At 51.3% G+C, this 22865-nt stretch overlaps 1 protein-coding gene across 1 annotated transcript in view; it reads right to left on the bottom strand.

Annotated features, from left to right (window-relative positions):
- Nucleotides 1–10084: 10084 nt before the first annotated feature.
- The window catches only part of SCFD2 (sec1 family domain containing 2), a 326381-nt gene continuing 313600 nt past the window's right edge, over nt 10085–22865 (bottom strand). The window contains exons 8-9 of the mRNA XM_008140306.3: nt 18951–19070; nt 10085–10395 (exon numbers count right to left, since the gene is read on the bottom strand). Of these exons, the coding sequence (XP_008138528.2) occupies nt 10303–10395; nt 18951–19070 (213 nt within the window). The 3' untranslated portion in view covers nt 10085–10302. The remainder of the gene's footprint in view (nt 10396–18950; nt 19071–22865) is intronic.

Genomic DNA, 22865 nt, shown 5'->3' with positions numbered 1-22865 from the left:
CATCTGGCTTGGTCTTTATTGAAACACTCACCTTTTGTCCTTCAAAGAATTACTTAGTATCTTGGGTATGTTGAGTTAGGCATTATGCCTTCCAAAGGTTATGTCTTTTTTTAAAATATATTTGTATTGATTTCAGAGAGGAAGGGAGACAGAGAGAGGGAGAGATAGAAGCATCAATGTTGAGAGCCATTAACCAGGAGCTATGAGGGCCTCCTGAACGCCCCCCACTGGGGATCGAGCCTGCAACCCAGGCATGTGCCCTGACCTGGAATCGAACTGTGACCTCCTGGTTCATAGGTTGACACTCAACCACTGAGCCATGCCAGCTGGGTCAAGGGTTATGTCTTAAATGTCCCAACCAAAGACGTGCATTCAACTGTTATTCCCACTTTGCAGATGAGGAATCAGGCTTACAAACAAGTTGCATATCTTGTCAAAGGCCACAACCTATGAGTGTTGTAAGTTGTAATTTGCCGCTTTATAGTCAATAGCATATCTCCTATCCATTTCCTTCATGATCTTCCAGGTAAACCAGACATGTCTGGCTGTGTGTTTTATGCTGTGAAGACATCTTAGCCAAGCCTTGAAGAAACTAATGCTCTTACCCAAGGTTACTGCTCCGCCATACATGCTCCCTTTGGCAAACCTCCTTCTTGGGTATGCTGCTTTCAGAAAGTGCACTTTGTTCTCATTGTGGAAGCTTGGAGCCATTGGCCTGGGCCGTGCAGGAGCCCCGCATAGATCCTATCACAAGAGTAGGTGCTAAAACTGCCAGGCCACTCATCTGTGTCCATCTGGGCCAGAGAGACCGCTCATGCAAGCCAAGTGAGCCACCATCTTTATGGGCCAATGATCACACCTTATATTTGAGTAGTGCTTTCGCATACCTGATCTCATTCATTCCTCCAGGGAACCCTGTGAGGAGGGTGCAGGAGGAAATACTATCCTACAGATGAGAAAAACAGGCTCTGAGCTTCGAGTGATGTCCTCAGGTTCCCACAGAGAACCTGAATCAACATCTTCCGACTAAGTTGTAAACTTAAAAATAAGGCCTTTTAAATTGAAAGGCAAACAAGTGTTTATTTCAACTATTTGGGAATCAATGCTTCAATGAGGAGACAAAGGCAATGGGTCTTGATGAGAAAGGGAAAGGGAACAGTTACAGCAATAGAGGAAGGCATTTCTATTGGTGCAGATAACATAACCTAGTGATGTTAATTCTAAACACTTTTTAATTCTCAGCCCTGTAATCATCCATCCAGTAGTCATCTCGCTATCTTTGTAGATAGTTCCTTGGGAAACAAAGTTGCTTAGGCCCAGTCCAAAGGTCATTCATTTTGCCCTGTTTTTAACATTCCAAGGTTTGAGGTATAAGACATGCAAGGCAATTCCTTGGGCATGGCAGCTCCAGCTCCATTTTAAAGTGGCTCTGTTCATATTATTGTTCACAATATTCAGCGTTCTTGTTTCTTTGTAAGATTTCACGTATGAGATGCTGTTGCAAAAGCAGGGCCATGGAACCAAGGGGAGCAGCCAAAATGAATAGCTACTGAGGACCTACTATGGTATCGTGCCAGACTTTTAAATCTGTTTTATTCCTGCCTGCTCTTGACAGGGCTTTTGGTGATGCCCCAAACCTTACCTTATATGGAGAGCAATTTTTTTATACTTCACGCCTATCTTAACCTTGGAGAAGGGGGTGTGTGTTGGGGGCAGGGAGGGAAATAGTGCTAACATGAGATTCTATAAACATTTCAACTCAAAGGCAGTGACAAGTACCTCCCCGTAGCTTCTGCTCACTTGTATTTCTGTTCATCCTATGTGGTTGCATTAATAATGTTGAGGAGTGAGAGGTTACTCTTCATATGCTTAGCAATGGTCTTCTACCCACGCCCTGGAACTAAAGGTAGAGAATTTTCCTGCGGGCTTTATCTTCCAAGGTGCTGAGCGGCGCTGCATTCGTTTACTCCTGGCAGCGGCTCGAACCCTCTTCTTCCCCGGTTCTGTGAGTGTGCAGACCCCGCAGACCCCGGCAGCCCTCTCCTGCTCCCGTGCTGAGTGTGAGCTGCACCCCACTTCCCCCTGCGTGGGACTCAGTTTCTCATACTTCACCCTAGGAGTTCCGGCTGGAAGGGGTCTGGGAGCTCTATTCCATTACTCCGTCCAGAGGGACAGAGTGCTTTGTTCAAGGCCAGAGAGAGAGAGAGAGAGAGAGAGAGAGAGAGAGCGCTGGAAACCACCCAAGTCCCAGTCTGTCCACTGTCCCAGGCGGACATGACTATTTATAGTTCTAGAATGTGCCATGTTTCCTTCTCTACTCATGAATTTTAGCTTCATATTTCATTACCTTGGCTTCTCTCATTATTAGTATCTCTCAATGCCTGCTTGTCTGTTTTAAATTTCTTTTTAAGATTCCTTTTATAGGTTGCCTACTCTAGGCATTTTACAAACATAATTCTTTGAAAAAAAATATTTTTACTGATTTCAGAGAGTGGAAGGGAGAGGGAGATAGAAACATCAATGATGAGAGAGAATCATTGATTGGCTGCCTCCTGCACGCCCCCCACTGGGGATCGAGCCCACAACCCGGGCATATGCCCTTGACCAGAATCGAACCTGGGACCCTTCAGTCCGCAGGCAGACGCTCTATCCACTGAGCCAAACCAGCTAGGGCCAGACATAATTCTTACAATAGACTATGAGGTGGGTGTCATTTCTCCCATTTTGCAGAAAGGGCAATTGAGGGCCACAATCCCGTGGCCAGAAAATGGCTGGGGTGGTTTAGACGCAGCGTTGCTCCTAGCCTGTGTTCTGCGGCCTCCCGTGGCACACAGGAAACACTCAAAGTGGTTTCATTTAAATGTCCGAACACGATGACCACCAGGCACTGAGGGACACCCTCTCCCGCCTGGGCGGGAAACACCTGCTTTGCCCTGTGGGTAAGGGAAGGCAGGGAGGGATGTGAGTGTGGGTGGGGACGGGAGGCAGGGGAGTGGAGAAAGGAAAGGAATTAGCATTGATTGAGCACTTACAATGTGCCAGCTTATAAATTATCTCCTTTGATCATTTGAAGAATCTTGTGAGGAAGGTAATACTACCATTTCCATTTTAAGGATGAGAAAACAGAGGCTCAGAGAGATGAAATCACCTGCTTAGGACCACACAGGTAGTAACAATGACCGCTTCTACGTAGTGAAGACCGTGTGCCAGGCACTGTGTGCGGTGTTTCTCCACACCAACCCCGCACCGCATCCTTAGTCCCTCCGCAGACGTGGGACGGGAGGCTCAGAAGAACGCAGTAGCTGGTGCAGCGTGAAGTGGGAGACCTGCACGGACTCCCCCAGGTCTGTCTGAGGCCACAGCCTGGACCCGGGCAGTGCCCACAGCGCCCCAGCTCTGCTCCCTCAGCAGTGCCCCCCGAGCTCTCCCCTGTCTTCCACACGCGGCCTCCCTGCCCTGGCCCACAGGCTCTTCTCAGTCTCCCCGCTGCTCCTGAGCCTGTGGTCCGCCCTGACCACGGCCGCCTGGCTGCCCGGCTGCCACAGCCACATCTGCTGCTGCCATCAGCCGGCTGCGCCCGGGTCTCCAGTCCCAGCTCGGTAATAAAGACGTCTCGGCAGCGGCGGGGCCCAGCCCACAGCTGTCTGCTTCAGAACCAGATCTTTGTCTGTCCCGAAGTCTGGCTTTCGAGTTTTCTCCCGGCTGCAAATCAAAACCATTCGGAGCCCTCTGCAGCCTGCGTGGCCTGTCCTCCCCTCGCCCCGCCCTGGTGCGCCCACCCAGCCAGCCCCCAGCGATGGGCCTATCGACAGGGAGCCCTTCGTTCTGGTGAAAAATGGGATTTCAACATTCATCTCACATTCCAAAGAGGGAGAAGCCGATGTGTTTTCCAGACAAATGAACCAGCTTGGTGGCAACTCCCTCAAGACAGAGGGGTGGGTGAGGGACTCCTGGGCCTCCCCTGCACCCTGAGGGGAAGGGGCTGCCCCAGGCGGCCAGAAGTGGAGCCAGGGCCCCTGGGGACGGCCCAGAGGGAACCACAGGGCTTCCTTTATTATGATAAGTCACCCAGGAACACGGTGTTTCCTGTACTCCAGAGTCTAAAGAGAGAAGTTTCCAGAACGTTCCTCTTGTTCTCACTCTTCTCACTTGGTGAGAAGAGAACAGGAGTAGGTTTATTACTGATTGTGGCAAGACCCCAGCCAAACTCCCCTTCCCCCACCCCACCCCCCTGCTCCCTTGTCAAATACCCTCCGTCATCTGGTTTTGTCTTTTAAAATTCCTTTTAAAATAGAGAGGGAGTTTCTTCACGTTCCTTGGGCAGGGACAGCAGGCAGCGTTTGGAATCCGAGGTTATTTGTTGCTGCGGTTCTGTTCCTGGTAACCAGGCTAAAATAAATAATAGTGGTCTTGGGGCAGCTGGGTGGAATTCTTTGTTATTGGGATGACGTTGTAATGGAGGGGCCTGGGGTAAACAGAGCCCTTTCCCTAGGCCCCGGCCCCTGGGGACGACCTTGGCTGACGCAGCTCCTGCACCTCCACTGTGCTGGGCCCCCTGTGTGCTGGGGAGCAGGTCCAGAAGGCGGTGGGTCGGTCACAAAGGCCACAAAGGCGGGAGTCCATTGCTGCAGGGTATTCACACCTCTGCCGCTCGGGGCTGTGTTTACAGACCAGCCCTGCAGGTCCTTGCAGAAGGTTTGCATTTGCCTGTCCTTGTTTGGCCTTGGCCAGCCAGAGGCGAGGCCCCAGAGGAGAAACCAGCATGACCACTCAGCCCAGCCCTCGAGGCCACCTGGAGGTGGGCTGGCACCTGGGAGGCGCAGCTGAATGAGGGACATGTGGATGAGGTGCAAAGGCTAAGTCAGGGTGCCAGTCTAGAATCCACACGGCTACTTCATGGGTAACATTAGTGATGGAGACATAGGCACGAGCAAGCATCAGGCATTTACTACAATAATGGCAACTCTGGCATGTGCACGGCCAGCTTGCCACGTGCCACGTTCTAAGCGCTGTACAAACTTAATTCTTTTAATTCTCACAACAACCAACCCGCTGCGGCAGGTCCTATTGAGACAGGCCAGTAAGCTAGGACAGGCGGAATAGGCAAAATGAGACAGATAGTTAAACAGCAGTTTGCAGCCATCTGGTAAATCTTATATTCCCTAACTCAAGGACATTTATGAGAAAATGGCTTCTACTTCTCCTCCCCAACCAGAGGATAAGTAGCTTAAATCACCCTACTCAGGGAGACAGAGAGCAGAAATCCAATTTGTGCCATTTGCCAACCTCACCCAAGGACAGAGGAAGTTAAGAGAATAAACCTCATTCTGGTACATCAGCATAAAGCTGGTCAATCTATTGAGATCCTCCCCTAAACACCTTTAAACACCCTCAAAACGAAGACCTAATGCAAGCAGGTCAAACTCAAAGGCTAACACGGCCAAATAAACCAGGCATGCGGCCCTCGGGCCTCTAGTGTGACATACTTGGTCTGGGCCAGTGGTCGGCAAACTCATTAGTCAACAGAGCCAAATATCAACAGTACAACGATTGAAATTTCTTTTGAGAGCCAAATTTTTTAAACTTAAACTTCTCCTAACGCCACTTCTTCAAAATAGACTCGCCCAAGCCGTGGTATTTTGTGGAAGAGCCACACTCAAGGGGCCAAAGAGCCGCATGTGGCTCGCAAGCTGCAGTCTGCCGACCACGGGGCTAGTGCATGCTTTCCCTCCCAGGAGCACGCCCCTGCCTTCCGCCCCACCTCCCCCTCTTTTTCCCCCACGAGGCTTGCAACCCGGGCAGCGGTGGGCAGCAGCAGCCGTTCCTCCCAGGTGGACCCCCTGGGCCTGTCCCCCAGGCCCTCTCTTCTCTGACTTCTTGGTGAGCCAAAGCAGACCAGCCGAGGCTCACTTCCCCAGCCCTTTCTTGCTCTACTGTCCCAGCTTTAAAAAATGTCCTCTAAATTTCACGTGGACTCCTGTTGTGAAATCTTTCCTGCACGAAGTCAAGAACCCACACACTACCCGCTGGCCCCAGGCAGACCCATTCAGGACCGGGTTCCCCTTCTGGTAACACTATCACCGTCCAGTTTCATAGTCAACTGAGACGGGAGAAGGGAACTACTGTGTGGAGAGGAGAGACGGGACCCAGGCCACTGGGTCAGGCTGCAGGCCCTGCTCCCGGCCTCTGGGCGATGCTGTCTGGGAAGTATATGGGACCAGCGTGTTCTTCCTCCATTTTCTCATGTGGAGCCCATGGCGCCTCGGGTCTTCTCTGCATTATCCTCCTGCTGAGACTTATCACTGTGTGAGGCTCTTCCTTGGTGTCCTCAGCAGGAAGCACCCACACTCCTTGGTGCTGCGTGCTGGCCGCTGGGTTAGGGATGGCTCCCCTCTACAGCCGCCTTCTCGTGAGGTGGGTACCCTTCATCATCACCTGGATTTTACAGGAGACACTGAGGCCTGGAGGACCCACAGCATCACGAGTGGCAGAGCTGAGACTTAAACCCAGAGAAGACTCTGGAGCTCAGTTCTAACCACGGCTCCTTCGCAGGGGCCAAGAGCACGCCCACTTCTCCCCCACCCGCCTGCCCTCGGGCAGTGAGCACGAGAAGGCTCAGGAGGCTGGGCCAAGGAGCCGGGTGCTGCCGCCTGGGCCCCTCTTCTCCCTTAACTGGTGAAGGCTCTTTGTGGGATCTATACCAAGTTTCCATTATATTCCTGCTTTTTATTTTATTTTTATTATTATTAATTTTTATATATATTTTATTGATTTTTTTACAGAGAGGAAGGGAAAGGGATAGAGAGTTAGAAACATCGATGAGAGAGAAACATCGACCAGTTGCCTCCTGCACACCCCCTACTGGGGATGTGCCAGCAACCAAGGTACATGCCCTTGACCGGAATCGAACCCGGGACCTTTCAGTCCGCAGACCGACGTTCCATCCACTGAGCCAAACCGGTTTTGGCTATTTTATTTTTTTAAATCCTCACCCAAGGATATGTTTTTATTGACTTGAGAGAGAGAGAGAGAGAGAGAGAGAGAGAGAGAGAGAGAGAGAGAGAAAGAGAGAGAGAGAGAGAGAGAGGGAGAGAGGGAGAGAGAGAGAAATATTGATGTAAGAGAAAAATATCAATCGGTACACACCCCGACTGGGGATCGAACCCACAACCTTCTGGTATATAGGATGACACTCCAACTGAGCCAGCCGGCCGGGGACATTATGTTCCTGCTTTTAATTGAAGAAGCAGTGCTCTGGCCTGTGTCTCCTACCTTCTTATTCAAACCAAACTCTGGTCACCACAAGCTCCTTCCGTCTCACCTTTTGTCCAAAGCCTTCCACTCACAACCTGATGGCCCGCCTCGTGCAGTTCCTGCTGAACCAGCGACCACAGAGATGGGAAAACATGATTCTAAACCAAATGTCTGACATCTCCCTCCACCACTCAGAAACTGCCTTTGGCCACAATCAATATAGTTCTGAGAGTATTACTGGGACATAGTAACTGCTTAATGATAACATTCACAATCAGGAACTTCCACCTTTTATCTCAGATTAGGAGCTTTTGAATGTTCATTTTTAAAAGAAAAAAAAATGAGTTGTAAAAATACATCAAAGGCACAAAAGCAATACACAAATACACGTCTGCTGTGAAAAAAATTCAAACAACACAGAAGTATGTCAAGGGCAAGACCCCCAATGTCGATGGCAGTTTGATGCATAACAGCTAAAACTCTGGAAACAACCCAGATGTTCGAGAGGTAAACGGATAAACAAGATGTCCTGTACCTGTACAGTGGAACACCATCAATCAATACAAAGAAAGAAAGGAGAACATTACTGATATATAACAGCATGGGTGAGCCTCAAAAACGTTTTACTGAACAAAAAAGGCCAGATACAGGACAAACCGTATGATTTCATTTTTATGCAATTCTAGAAAGCAAACCAGTGTTTGCCTGGGGCTGGAGGTAGAAGAGGAAAACTGACTATAAAAGGGAATGCTTGATTTCTTGATCGTGTTGACAGTTACATTTATTAAAACTCATTGACCTGTGCATTTCAAACAAGACCATGTTCGCTGCCTGCAAATTATACTGGGTAGATTAAAAAAAATATTTTTTGTCAAAACAAAAACTCAGCCGAAACCGGTTTGGCTCAGTGGATAGAGCGTCAGCCTGCGGACTGAAAGGTCCCAGGTTCAATTCCGGTCTAGGGCATGGACCTTGGTTGCGGGCACATCCCCAGTGGGGGGTGTGCAGGAGGCAGCTGATTGATATTTCTCTGTCATCGATGTTTCTAGCTCTCTATCCCTTTCCCTCCCTCTCTGTAAAAAAAATCAATAAAATATATTAAAAAAAAAAACCTCAGACAATAGGATTATGTGCTTCGGAGTAGACTGGATTTAAATAAATAGCTATTAAATAGGAATAAATATTTGAATGTATGAACAACAACAGAAAAAACAAGACTCTCCCTTCTCTTAGCTCTCTCATTCTATACCCCTTCCCAGAGGGAGCCACTGTTAGCAGTTTTTTGTTGTTGTTGTTTTTATATTTTTATTTATTTCAGAGAGTAAGAGAGAGATAGAAACATCAATGATGAGAGGGAATCACTGATTGGCTGCCTCCTGCATGTTGGACTGAGCCCGCAACCCAGGCATGTGCCCTTGACTGGAATCGAACCTGGGACCCTTTGGTCCACAGGACAACGCTCTATCCACTGAGCCAAACCGGCTAGGGCAGCAGTTTGGTTTTATATTCTCGGAGTTTCCTTTGCAGACAGACATATGGTTTAAAAGCTGACCTTGAGCCGACACTCACACGGGGCCCGACCATCAGGAGAAGCACCAGCAGCTCTTTCGTGAGAGCCGCTGGGTCAGGACGCCGCGGGCCCATTCACCACAGGTATCACGTGATATCTGGGAAGGAATGGAATGACTGGTGAATGAAGGATTTGAGACACACCGCAGGCTCCTTCTTAATTTTTTAAATTTTATTTTAGAAAACAGTGACTTCTGCCATTTTCTTATTCAGATTCAAACGTCTAGAAGCATCTGAGGTCTCCAATATTGAGCATCATTAAAGAACTGGTATGAGGTGGACAACATCCTTGGACAGAAAAAAAAAAAAAAACCCCACAAAAAAGAATGTCTAGTGCCTATAAAACCTGGTTTGATTTCGTCTCAGAATGATTTCCCACTTCACAGATTTTCATAAAATGACAGCGTTTTGTCAGGAACTAAAACTGAGATGTGTTTTGATTTACATTGTATTTCCTCCACACTAGACACCGTGCTTCAGCTTCATCTCTGTATGACAAACACCTTTTAGAGATGCTAGAAATATCCACCAACCACACGCCTACCCATGTCTGGGCTAATTTCTGCCAGAATTCTTACACAATTTCACTAGGTGGGTCTAAGGGTTTTCTGCTACGGCCAGAAGGAACATTTAGACTTACAGAAAAGACAGCTTTGTATTTCAATAGAAACTAAGTCACCAGAGTCTCAGGGGTTGGGGCTGCCCTGTGCACTCCCTGGGACCAGGTATCTTTACTGGGATCTTCCTTAGGGCGGGGACCTTTCCCAGGCACAGTCAGCCCTCCACGCAGCCTCTCTCCCACAGGTCCCGGGAGGCGGGCGGCCCCGCCCGCGAGTGCGCAGGCCTGGACAAGGCAGCCCTTTGTCGTGGCGGCCCGGCCTGTCGACAACCAGAGCAGCCCTGGCCCATCCCCCGCCCGGCCTTCCCTTTGCAAAGATGTCTCAGATCAAGACAGAAACAAAGCCTCACATGCTCTTCGCAATGTTCCCTCCTCAGGAATATAATCTTAAGGGAGAAACACACACACACACACACACACACACACACACACACACACACACAAACTTTCCTCACATGTATAACTCTAAAGCTTGTCTCACTTCTTTCTGAGCGACTGCAGATCCAAGGGCTTGTCTTCCACCTACCAACACTCACCACGGGCACTTGTGTAAAGTGATTGACCGTGCAGGTGGAATCAGGAAGATCACACGGGGGAGGATTTAGAATACATGGGAATTATTACGAATTAGGCCAGCCGAAAAACGGTTTGACACCTTTAGAAGAACGAAAATAATTTAAAAAAGAATCACAGGAATCCAAGCAAACGACTTCACTGGGTGGTTCTCGAGACCTTTGGACAGAATTCAGTCACACGGACACCTGGTGCCAGGGACGCCGGCTTTGGGGGCTCATCTGGAATGGCGGCAGGTGAGGGACTGGTCTCTCCATCTCGGGAGGTCGCATCCTCTCAGGAGATGCTCAGAGGCCAAGGTCTGGGTGCAGCCGGTCCGTGGCAAAGAGCAGCTCGGGCACGGTGAGGGGCTTCAGGAGGCGCGTGGACAGCACGATCACCTAACAGGAGGGCAAACACCGCAGGCAATTAGGGAAGACAATCTCAGGTTGTGATGATGAGAAAGAAAAGGCAACACGTTTCTTTGGGGGGAGGCAGGGGTGGGTACTGCGGAGAACAGGCAGAAGGCGGCAGCTTGAATGCCTACGAGTGCCGCTGTCCTGGGTGGGAGGATGGCCCGCGGGTCAGCGTGGCTGTGCCTACTGAACCCGTAAGCTGCAGCACTGAGAATGGCCGCGCTCAGCCCCTCCTTGCTGCTGAACTGAATCTGATCATACCGTCACTTTGCAATCCAGTAATTTGACCTTGATGTAGAGGGTTCTCCTTCCTTCAGGAAGCATGAGAAGGTACACCCCAGAGGTAAATGCTGCTGTGGGTGATGATGATGATGATTGTATTGACTTCCTAGTACCCCAAACTGGTTGGCTTATCGAACAGAAATTTACTGTCTCATAGTTCAGGAGGCCAGAAGTCCAAGCCCAAGGTGTTGGCATAATTGGTAAGAGGTGGACAACATACTTGGACAGGAAAGAAAGTCTAGTGCCTATAAAACCTGGTTTGATTACGTCTCAGAATGATTTCCCACGTCACAGTTCCTCCAAAGGCTCTGAGGGAGACTGTACCGTGCTTCCTTCCCGCTTAGCTTCCTTGTGTCTTCACATCGCCTTCCCCCCTGTCTGTCTGTCTCCGTGTCCAGTTCCCCCTTTCTATTAGGACACAGTCATGGAGTCACCCTTATGACCTCATCTCCATTTAATAATCTACAAAGACCCTTTTCCAAACAAGGTCACCTTCACAGGTACTAGGAGTTCGGATTTCAACATCTTTTGGGAAATGGATACAATTCCACCCGTAACGACAACGGTAATGATGGTGTCAGCTAATAGTTATCAGTTCCCCTGATGTGCACATACATTATTCTTATTGCGCAGGAAAGGAGAATAAAGTGCAGAAAGGCTAAGAAACTGGCCCGAAGACACACAGGGAGTAGTGAAGCCGGGGTTCCAGCCCAGGCAGGCTGGCTCCAGCATCCAAGGGTCTGCCTGGTCGTTTCTCCAAGGTCAGCGCTCTGGGCAAGGCTGCTTCACTCCCCTGGTCCACATGGACCTTTGGCCTCTCTGGCCTGTCGCTGCGAAGGGGACCCTCCCTGCTTCCCTCACCGGGGCCTTTCCTCTGGGGCAGGTCTGCCTGCAGCATGGGCGAGCTTGGTCCCAGGGCTGGGCTGGGCCGTGATGTGCTTGGAAAGAGCTGGTGAGGTCTTGCACAGGCAGGCACTGAACGCCCACGGGGTGAGAAGGTGACCATGGGAAATGGGGAAGGAGGTTCTAGAACCAGAATTCCACAGCCCAGCACCTGAGCGAAGACAACTGCAAGGCTGGCAGCAGGACCGAGCTCCGCCTGGCCGCACTGCCGGGCTGTGCCTCTGGGGAGAGAGCAGGTGGGCATCGCACACTCACTGTCTCCCCTCCCGCGCCCCAACTGTCCCAGGTGCAACCAAACCTATGAATTAACCAACTCCCACTTCCCAGCTCACCGGTCAATACCAGAGTCCACATACCCCATTGTGGAGGAAAAGCACATGGGGATGAAGGCACGGCTGGAAAAGGAGAAAGAAGCACTTCATAATTTCTTGTTGAGTTAAAAACAAAAACAAAAAAACAACAACATGAGGGCTACTACAAATTTTCCTTTTTAAAATAAAAATTAGAAGCAGCTATTTCACTTTTCCTTGAAAGGGAATAAATTTAACATATATATATGGTTAAGGTCAGCTCAGTTATGCTTTTGTCAGAAAAGAATGCGCTAGAATCTGTGCTCCCTTCTCCTTGAACAGCACATGATGAGAGCTTGAGGGCAGGAGTGAGTCTGAGCACCGACCACCCACAGGCAGTGTAGACGCCACAGGAAACCGTGGCTCTGGGGTCTCTACTCACTCCTCAGGGTCCTCAGGTTAAGAATGGTGGCCCCTCAGCAGACCCCACGCCCAGCGCGTGCTGACCGGCTGTGCCCTGGGAGAGCCACTTCTCTGGAGCCTGGCCTCCTGCCCCAAAGGCAAACAACAGCCCCGAGCCACAGCGTGTGCACACATAAGGTCAAGTGTGCAGAGCAGGGAGGCGCTTGGCAGTCCTGAGCTGCCACTTCATTGTGTTTTGTGAGTGGGTCATAGGCCTCCTGAATCGTAGGAGCGCTGAGAACTCCAGAAAAATATGCATGCTCATACACACAAGATCCTGAACACGGTTTCAGGTGAGGTTCGGGGACAACTAGGTTTCAGGTTAAGAAACACCTGTGCCCTGTGACTTCCAGTCCCCACCTCCCTGCCGGCCTCAGAGCCAGTGCCCCGACGGCAGGCCCTTTCTCAGGATGCTTGCTGGAAGGACTGAGGGACTTGGAGAGAGAAGGCTACCGACTCCGTGGACGTTGAGCCCTCGGAGCAGCGGTGACTGAGCTGAGGGAAGCCACCACCTGGGGCTGTGCGCTGACAGGGACTCGGGGTCTGTCCCCTCCACAGAGCTGAACCAAAGGCCAGCCCCCTCCCACCTAAACAGGCAGGTAGTTACATGGTGTGTGGGCTGGACCAGCCCCATGGAGGCTGAGGAAACAGGAGGAAAACAGGCAGCATGGGGAGTAAGGTGGGGGTCTCGGAGGAGGGAGAAAGCCGCTGAGACCCAGGGCTCTTGCCACAGAGCTAGTGGCTAAGAGCTCAGGCTTAGGAGCGTCCGTGCTGAGCGGGACCTGCTGGGCATTTGCCAGACAGATGACTCTGGAGAAGTCACTGTATGACTCTGAGATTCAACATCCTCGTCTGTAAAGTGGGAATAGTGATATATCTACATCACATGATTACATGAGGATGGAATGTGAACATGTATGTAAAATATTTAGCCCGTTGACAGGCTCTAGAGGGGCTTAACCTGGTAAGCTGCTGTCGCTGTCCTCATCCTCACCACCATCTCACTCTCCCACCCTCTATTCGGCCCATAGGCATCACCGGGGCTGAAGTGGGGGGCACAGCCATGCTCCCGAGTGCAAATCTGATCCTGTTACTCAGAAGTCTTAAAATCCTTATGCCTCCTCCCTGCCCTTTGATAAGCCCAGCCCTCTCAGAGAGCATTTCAGGAGTGGAGACTCTGATGGCTGCTCAGCACTCTGCGCCCAGCCCCTTCCCACCAACCCCCCTCACCCTCAGCTCTGATTAGGAGCATCCGTGCTGAGCGGGGCCCGCTGGGCATTTGCCAGACAACTGTCCTCAACTAGTTCGGCCTCACAGTGGGAACTCTGGAGACGCTTCTCTATCTGCAACATGAGTTCCCTCATTCTTTGCCTGAAGACTTGCCAGTCTGCTCAGGCATCACCACCTCCAGGAAGCCCTCCTAGCTACCCTGCCCCTGAAGACTGACTGTGTTCCCATGGCCGTCGGCATGACGCTGCCTTCCCTGTTTCCTTAACTGGTTCTTTTCATTGATTCTTAGCACAGGGCTGGATACATATCAGGTCCTTGTACTGAGTCAGTGAACGACTGAATGGATGAACAGCTCATAACAACCCTATGACATAGGTGCATATGTTATTCTTACTTTGCAGGCAAGGAGAATAAAGTACTAAAAGGTTCAGACACAATTTCACCAATGAGCCCACGTATTATTATAAACGTTGACTGTGTCCTAACAGAAGACGATGAAGGAGGCAGTGCGTTTAGCAATGGTTGGCAGGAAGTTTCTCTATCAAAAGACAGCTCAGACAGCTCTGGGTAAATTTGTTTCAGATCATTTCAACTAAAAGCCCATTTGTCTAGAATTCCCATTTTGAAGAACAAGCAGGATTGCACTGCTAACATTTCACTTACAGCAGAACAGCTGATGGGCCTTAAGCATTTTCATATCTTAGGCATCTTTTGGTCTTCAGATTGCTTTTCAGCATTTTCAGAGTTTTTTTTTTGTTTGTTTCTTTTTTTTTTTTTAGTCCATTTAACTAATGGCAGTTCTGCATGACTTGGCTAAAATAGCCCTTAAAATTCTAAAAAATAAAGCAAATGGGGGAAACATAGGCACTCAAAAATGATAAGGAAAAAGCTTGAGTCTGAACGGAGCCTGAGGTAGTAGGCGTACATTTTACAAACGCAGTCATCAAATGTGCGACACTAGGCAAACTGAGTGCTAGAGAACTCCCTTCTGAGAGTCGGCTTTTCCCAGGCACTCGAGGGCACTGGTGGAAACCGCCCTCTGTGAGGTGGGGGGCACCAGGGTTCCCCGAGAGCTTCAGCCGTGGGCTCCAGAAAGGACAGGCTCCAGCGGGAAGAGGGACGCTTCCGCCTTGGTTCTCAGCCTGCCCTGGGCTCCGGGGGAGCAGGCCGGCGGTGGTAGAGAACCGCGTCCCACTTCTGCGTCCCACTTCTGCGGGCCATCTCTATAATGTGCAGGTGCCAGCAGCCTCCAGTTCTGTTTCTGCAGAACAGCGGAAGCAGGGCAGTGCAGGGCGCAGATCCCACATCCCTCCCATTTCTCACGTTGTGAGTGGAAAGGAGCAGGGGATACTATTTTTCTTTCTCCATTTCCTTTTAAACTTGGGAGACTCTTCCCGGGAAAAGTGCCCCGCGGAAGCACAGGTGATGGATTGGTTTGGGGCACATCTCGTATTCAAGGCCCTGCACATATTCACATACTCACACGCCTGCGCTAAACAGAAAAGATTTGTTCATTAAAGCAGGGGGACAGGGGCTTAATCACGTCCCAGAAACTCAGTGTGAACCGTCCGACCGGCCGGCACGTCAGAGGCAGCGGGCTGTGCTCACCTCCCAGAGAACAGGAGTGGGAGGCTGCAGACCATCTCCTCACCTTTGTCTCTTCTGATGTTTTTTTGTTTTGTTTTGTTTTTGTTTTCAGTCATTTGACTTCTTTCCTTGGGCTTCCCATCAACCTCAGAATAGCCAGGAGCCAGGCTTTCGAGCCAGGATTTGGGTGTCCTTGAATCCCTGAAGCTGTGCAAAACTCGGTGTGCATGAGCATATGTCCGGGCCCAGTTTTTAAAAAAATTACACTCTCACCAAGTATTTAGCCCAGGGATGTAGAACCACACGAAAGTGGAGGCGGGCTACACGCACGTGCCTATGAAAAGCAGCGGGCGGCTGGGTCGGGCTACCCACATGGTCTTTCTGCTTCCTGAGCTGGCCTGTCCCTGTATTTCCCGGGAGGGTCCCTCCCCGTTATTTTCCTCCCACAATCCCAGGCTTCTGCTGGCTTCGGGCCACCACCCAGCCACGGAGTTCAGCCTGCAGAGGTGTCTGGGCTTGGAGCCCCAACCGGGCGCCGAGTGAGCCAGACAGAGGCCGCACCAGGCACACGCGCTCCAGCGAGGAAGCCGCAGAGCCTGCCTCGTGGCGTGGCTGTGGCTGTGGCTGTGGCGTGGCTGTGGCTGTGGCGTGGCTGTGGCGTGGCTGTGGCGTGGCTGTGGCTGTGCGCTGGGGCGGGGCTGCCTCTTCCCTCCCTTCTTCTTGGTAGTCAGGAAAGCGGGCCTTCTCCAACTGCCCGCTTCCCCTCATCAGCGCGTCACCTGCCACCCAGGCGGAGTGGAGGAAGCTCTCCCACTTGAGAGGGCGGTCTCAGTCCCATGGGAGTGGCAGGTGCGGGTGTGGTCTCCGGACTCCACTGCTCCAAGCAATCCTGTCACTTTTGTGAAAGAGAATTCATTTCTGGATGTGCCTTTCCTGGATTCTGTCGGTTTCCTTTGAAGAGCTGACCCCTGAAAGCCTTTCTGATTTCAGCTCACAGCCTTCTCTGTGAGGAGCCTGTGCCGAATGAAGGAACCGCCCTCGGTCATTCCCCCCTCAGCACCTGCGTGTTCTCGGTACACGTATCTGTGGCGGGAGCTTCCGTGTGTGATGCCCGTCACTCGCTATTAGCGGGTGAGTTCCTGGGAAGCAGGAACGTGTCTGGCTTGGTCACCGTTCCATCTTCAGCACAAAGACCGAGGCCGGCACGGAGTATGACTAATCAGCTGGTCCAATGTAACAGACGTGACGGTGCGTCCTGGATGTGGGTCCAGGCGCCCACGGAGACACCCCATAGAGCAGAGGTGGGTGAGTAGCATTGATACAAAAGACAGGGGTTTTAGCTGTCCCGCTCTGTATGAACACACACGCTGGTGTAGCTCCAGAAAAGTCGCTTTTATCTACGCTGTGGTAACTGCCAAGTGTCTAGTGTTCAACACCCCACATCCAACGAACAATCATGATACTTAGTGCCAGACCCTCTTTGAGGGTCTGGGAATAAAACCGTGAGAAGTGCAGCGTCCTGAGGCTGGAGGGGAGCGTGCGGGAGAAGAGAGGTCGGAAAAGAGGGCCCGAAGCGGGGCTGGGCACAGTCCTGCGGGGCCTCACGGGCCATGGAGGGGAGAGAGCAGGGGCCACCTGCCTCTGCACTGTCAGGCCACCCCAGGACAGGGCTCTCAGGTCCAGCTGAGTGTGAGGGAGACCCTGGGGCCAGGAGGCCACACACAGTAAGGGTACTCTGACCCACATCACAGGCTGGGCAGGGTGGCTGCAGAAACCAAGGATGCTCGGTTTGGTCAAGAGCAGGTGGGGGAGGACCTGGAAGAGGGATGCGTCTGACTTGCCTGTGGATTCTGGGTAGCCCGAGAGCTAGACCCTGCACTGGCGAGTGGGAGCTCTGGGGAGGCCGATTTGGATGTGTCTAGAGGAAGCAGAACAGTCATAACAATGAAGCCCATAAGATGCAAGGAGGCCGCCTGCCGTGGGAGGGACAGATCCTCGTCACTGGGATGCTCCAGCGGAATTAGGAGGCCGGATATTAAAGACAGAGGGTATTAGACATGCATATTGTCACTGGACTTCGCCGGCCGAGTCCGAGTCACCCTCTTGGCGGCCAGGCGTGTCTTTGAGAGCCTGCGGGTGCACAGACTCGGTGTGGCTCACACGCACTCCCAGGCAGTGAGTCCAGGCGGAGGCCGCTCCAGCGTGTGCGCGCCTGTGTGCAGCTGGGCAGCGAGGCCTGGCTCTGCCCGCCCAGCAGCAGGGAGCTGCTCACGCCCGGGGCAGGCAGAGTCGGCGGCGGCGGGGCCAGCGCAGCTGTGAGTCTGTCCAGCGCTGAGAAAGGGAGAGCTGCCTCCACAGGTGTCACCCAGCAAACACCCAGGGGCCCGCCTCCTTTCAACCACCCGGAGAGGAGGCGGGTGATACAGAACTCCCTGCAGGAGCCTCCCTTCGCCTGTGAACTCTTCGGGGAGCTTCGCACACAGGACAAATGGCGGTGAGGCCGCTCCCGAGGCCCAACGTTCTTCGGGAGCTCGCTGTGCAGAGGACTGGGCCCAGGGTCGGAGGCAGCAAAGCCACGGCAGATCCCGGTCACCGCTGTCAACCTCAGGCCACTCGGCTTTGACACGCCTGCATTTGATCCCTTTGGAGAGGGATTAGCACGCCTGTCAGGCTGCCACAATGCATGGCCGCTCTGAAGAGCTAGGAATTTGGTTCACCACGTTAGGGGCAGCGAGAAGTGTGCTTTCTGATGAAAATAAGAGTCGTGCTGAAAAGGCAATCGCTCACTAAGCAGATCCTCAACCCTGCTGCTGACAGAGAGGGTGTTAGACGAGACAGAACCTACCACGTTATCAGAAACGTCACCAGCGATGACCACGACAGTGATAGTAACAGCAGAGATGGTCACAGCCGATGACTGGTCACTCCTCTGCTCAAGAACCTGCTGTGGCTCCCTAGATACCCGGTCCCCTTTCTCAGCTGGGTGTCTGGAGGCCAAGAGGGACCAGGTCTTCTCTGCCTCACCAGGTGGCCCACGCCAACACCACTGATCCGGTCCTCCTGCAGCCAATCGTGTCATCAGACCACAGGGCTTATAGGGCTCCTGCCACCTGCTCAGGCCTGGGAGGCCACAGCCTAGTGGTTGACAGTAACTGCAGCCACCATTCACCGAGGGTGATGCCCCAGGCCCTCCCCACTTATCTGATTTAAGATTCACAGCCACCTCATTTTCCTAAAGGAGAAAACTGAGGGCCCCTCTCTCCTGGATCACCTGGCTAGTGAAAGGCAGAGGTTAGATCCAAACTCAGGCCTGTACAACCAGGAGGTCTGTGTTCTTAACCACCTGCCACTTATTTGGAGAGTAGGATGGGACCCGACAGGAGGCTACACTCATTGTTGTCCTGACAATGCACCTTCCCCAACTCCTCCAGCCGGGTCCTCAGACTGCCACAGAGGCAGGCGGTCCTGGGAGTTACCCTCACTTGTCTGGGGCCCGGCAAGCAGTGAAAGCTCTGGAGTAATTCAGCGCTGACGGACACTGGAGAGCACATGCAGGAATCGGGGAGAGGGACAACAGCGTGTCGGCCCTGGGAGCCCAGAGGCAGGAGAAGACCCCCATAAGGAGGCTGGCTGGCCTGGCGCAGGCAGAGGAGGAGGACATGGGAAGCAGCAGGTGGGAGAGAAGCGGGGATGACGATGGGAGCGCTGGGAAGTCTGATGAAGGGCCGGCACCGCCCTTCCCACTCCTGCCCCAGGACTCAGAACACCGAGGACTCCGACTGGTACCTGGGTTCCTGGCTTCAGGGTCGGCACAAGGTCTTTGATCATTTTGGCTTCGGAGACTGTGACTCCGCCCACCACGAAGAGGATCAGGAGAGGGTGGTCGCTGGGATGAGGCCGGCTCACCTGCAAAACAAACACCACCTGTTAGCAATCAGAGGTGTCAGAGGCTTGTGGACCCAGGGACCAGCAAATGCACACGTCCCCTTATTACATCCCTCCAAATATTTTATTGAAAGAAAATGTCCAGGAGTGGGGGCTATTAAATAAGAAGAGAAGATGGAGGGGCACCTCATTCCTTCCTTATCGGTCTCCCGCTCTCAGCATACACGTGCCCCTTCTTTGTTACACAACTCTGTTTACTTCCTAGGAAGCACCTGCCACAGTCTGGGGGTCACCTGTTGGTGGCTGTCTCCTCTAGTAGAACATAAACTCCACAAGACAGGGACCTTGCCTGCCATTCCAGTTGAATTTCCAGCTTAGTGCAATTTCTGGCACACAGTAGGTGCTCAATAAGTATCCATGGCATTGATGAGTAGTCAAAGCCCTAAGTAGGTATTGGTGAAGGGTGTGAAAAGATGAGACTGGCATTCACCCTCCAGGAGTTACGGTCTAGTGCAGACTTCACACCCTTATCTCCTGCACACTAGCCTCAGCTGAGGACTTACTCTACACCACGCATGTCAAACTCGCGGCCCTTGGGCCACATGCTTCATTTATTTGGCCCGTGTTAGCCTTTGAGTTTGACATGCTTGGTCTACATGGACCACTCCACCAGGGGCTGTGGAGAATTCCTGCTGGTGCCTTCCAGTTTCACCAATGAGCCAGTGTTATTATAAACGAAAACGCGAGTGACTCACAGCAACCCCTCAGGAAATGCAAAATGAACAGCACGTTGACTTAGTGACTAACTGAAGGAACAGTACGTTTGAGCCCCATCTGGAAGCCAGAGTTGGTTGGCTGAGGAGTGGCAGGAGAAGGGGAAAAGGTGTGAGCTGAGTTCCGGAGGCAAGCAGTCACCAGCTGAGTGGAGCAGGAGGAGGCCCAGCCAGGACGCTGGGAGCAGGGCGCAGGGCGCAGGGCATCACCACAGGAAGGATGCTGCCGACTGCTCACGTGGCCACGAAAGCCAGAGGTGGGAGAAACAGGCTTCGGCCCCAGGGGTGGAGAGTGCTTTCACTAATTCACACTGGCTAATGCGCAAGCCCCGCTGGGGCCATTGGACAGTCCCCAGGAGCAGTGGGCAGGGCAGGCTGACAGGGACCCCTTTCTCTTATCCCTGCTCCAACTCCTTTCTCTGTTGGGTTCCTCTGGCTACCTTCCCTGAATATACCCACTTTTCATCATCTTATTTTAAAAACACAAAGAGAATACACTAAGTGCTTTCCATTACATAAGCTACTCCTTGGCTTTTGGAGAGGACATTCAGACTGGAAAAGAAGGAAGGAAGGAAGGGAAGGAGGGATGAGGGAGGGAGAGCACAGAGCCGTATCTCTAATCTTTTCCAGAGTGGGTGGTGGTGAATCAATGCTGAGAAAAGTTAGGAAACCCTCTGATCATTAGAGAAAGACTGTCACTCCTCTCCCCTGGCTTCCTGCCCATAGGCCTCCTTCCCCTTGACTGCACTTGTTGATTTCTTTCTTCTAACCCACGCCCCATACACGTGACAGTCCTGCTGTGTCCCTGCCCCTGGGACTGCTCTCCGTGAAGTCACCAATGCCCATCATACGTAGGAGTCAATGGACACTTCGTCTTCGTGTCACTGGCCATTTCTGTGCCATTTGTTACAGATGATGACATCTTTCTTGGCCACCACAATAGCACCCTCCCGGCGGTTCCTTCTACCTTTGTAATGGTTTCTTCTCAAATGTCTTCCTTTTTTTTTTTTTTTTTTGCCTGCCCCTCTAAATGTTGATGTTTCTTGGGGTCCACCTTTGGCCCCTTGCTCTTTTCACTTGATATGTCATCCCTGAAGGACTTCATCCACTCCTATGCCTTCAGCCATCTTTTACGTATTTCCCAAATCTCTGTCTTTATCGCAAACATCTCTATTGAGTTCCTGGACGCCTCCAGGATCCCTCATCTCAACAGGTCTCACGTTTGATGCACAGTCTCCCCGCTGGTCTATTCCTCCTCTTCACTCTCTAACAACATCACCTCCTTACAGTCACCGGAGTCAGGTACCTGAGAGTCATCATAGACTTGCTGTCTCTTTCATCTTCCAGATCAAGTCCTGTCCATTCTGCCCCCTCACATTTAACCATCTCTCCTTGATTTACACTGTCCCTGTCCTGGTCAGGCTCTCATTCCTTCCTCACTAGATCGCCGCCAGCATAACTCATCTCTGTCCCTGGCCTGGCTTCCCCATCCATTCTCCTCATTCCTGCTTGAGGAAGCTTTCTAAAATGCAAATATTTATTACTGAATATAGTGCCTACCATACTAACCATTTTTGTGTATTGTCTTATTCAATTCTCAAAACATCCTTAGGAAGCAAACAGAATCACTGGTGTAGTTTGCAGATGAAGAGCTTGAGGTTTCATTCAGTGACACTGTGACTAAATCGTGGAACCAGAGGCCAAAGTCCGGAGGTCACAGCCTGACGCCCCTCAGCTCTAACTCATGCTCACATTCTCTCCAAAGAGTCTCAGAGTTCTGAGGCTGAAGTTCAGACTCCTTACTTTAGTATTTAATAAGGCTCTTATGACACGGCTTTGCTTTATGTCTCTATTTTTATCTCCTTCACACACGCTAATTGCTGGAGCCATTCACAATAAACTGAGATTTGCCTAAATTCATGGTATTTGCTTGTTTATCTGTTTTGGAACATTTTGTCAAACATATGACACTTTACTCAACATTTGTACTGAAAAGAGCATTTAACACAAGTGTTCAAGTCAATTTATTTCACAAAGCAAACCAACCGGTGTGATCAGCACCCAGATCTGGAAACAGAAGGCCAGCGCCCTGGAGACCCTCTATGGCCCCTCCTGTCATTCCCTCACAAGGGAACCAACATCTTGACTCATGACACTCAACATTGTACCTTGCCTTTTTCACTCTACTACACCCTGAGAGTTTCCCATATTAATAGGAAAGACCTGCCTCCCATAGGCATTGGTTGGGACCATTGGTGGGTCTTGGCCTCTCTCTGCACCCCTGATGTCCCAGCTATTAAAGACTTTGAATATCACCTGTATCATATTGTTTTATATAGCAGACATAGTTTCCTCTGGGTGAACTATTCTCACCTCCTCTTCTTTACCTCCTTCCCACGTACTCTCTTTAAAAAGTACCATCTCCCTACCCACCTCTCAACTCCTGTCCCAGGATCTAAATCTAAGGTACCTCTCTGCCTTAGCCTTGTCCACTGGACTGCTTGCTACCTGGATATACTTGCTGTCTCCTCTCCTAGATTGTAAGATGCTAGAGTAGGGACTGATCATAGTTACCTTGGTATTTTTGGCTTTGAGCATAGACCTAGTTTATGGTAACCTTTCTTTCTTTTTTTAAAATATATTTTTATTGATTTTTTACAGAGAGGAAGGGAGAGGGATAGAGAGTTAGAAACATCAATGAGAGAGAAACATTGATCAGCTGCCTCCTGCACACCCCCTACCGGGGATGTGCCTGCAACCAAGGTACATTCCCTCGACCGGAATCGAACCTGAGACCTTTCAGTCCGCAAGCCGACGCTCTATCCACTGAGCCAAACTGGGTAGGGCTATGGTAACCTTTCAACAAATGTTGCATAAATAAAGCCAATGCACGCATGAATGAGACCCACGGGTTAACCGGAGATGCCCCTCTTCTCTTAGAGATCTTTTAGAGACTCTCTTTGCTTTATGTGTGGTTCTTCCTGGCTCACTGACCCGAAGTTACGTCCAGCCCTACAAACAATTGTTGTTTCTCCTTAACCCT

The sequence above is a fragment of the Eptesicus fuscus genome, chromosome 2, assembly GCF_027574615.1.
Source record: "Eptesicus fuscus isolate TK198812 chromosome 2, DD_ASM_mEF_20220401, whole genome shotgun sequence".
NCBI lineage: Eukaryota > Metazoa > Chordata > Mammalia > Chiroptera > Vespertilionidae > Eptesicus > Eptesicus fuscus.
Note: the sequence above shows the minus strand (reverse complement) of the source record. Positions and strands in the feature narration are given on the sequence as shown.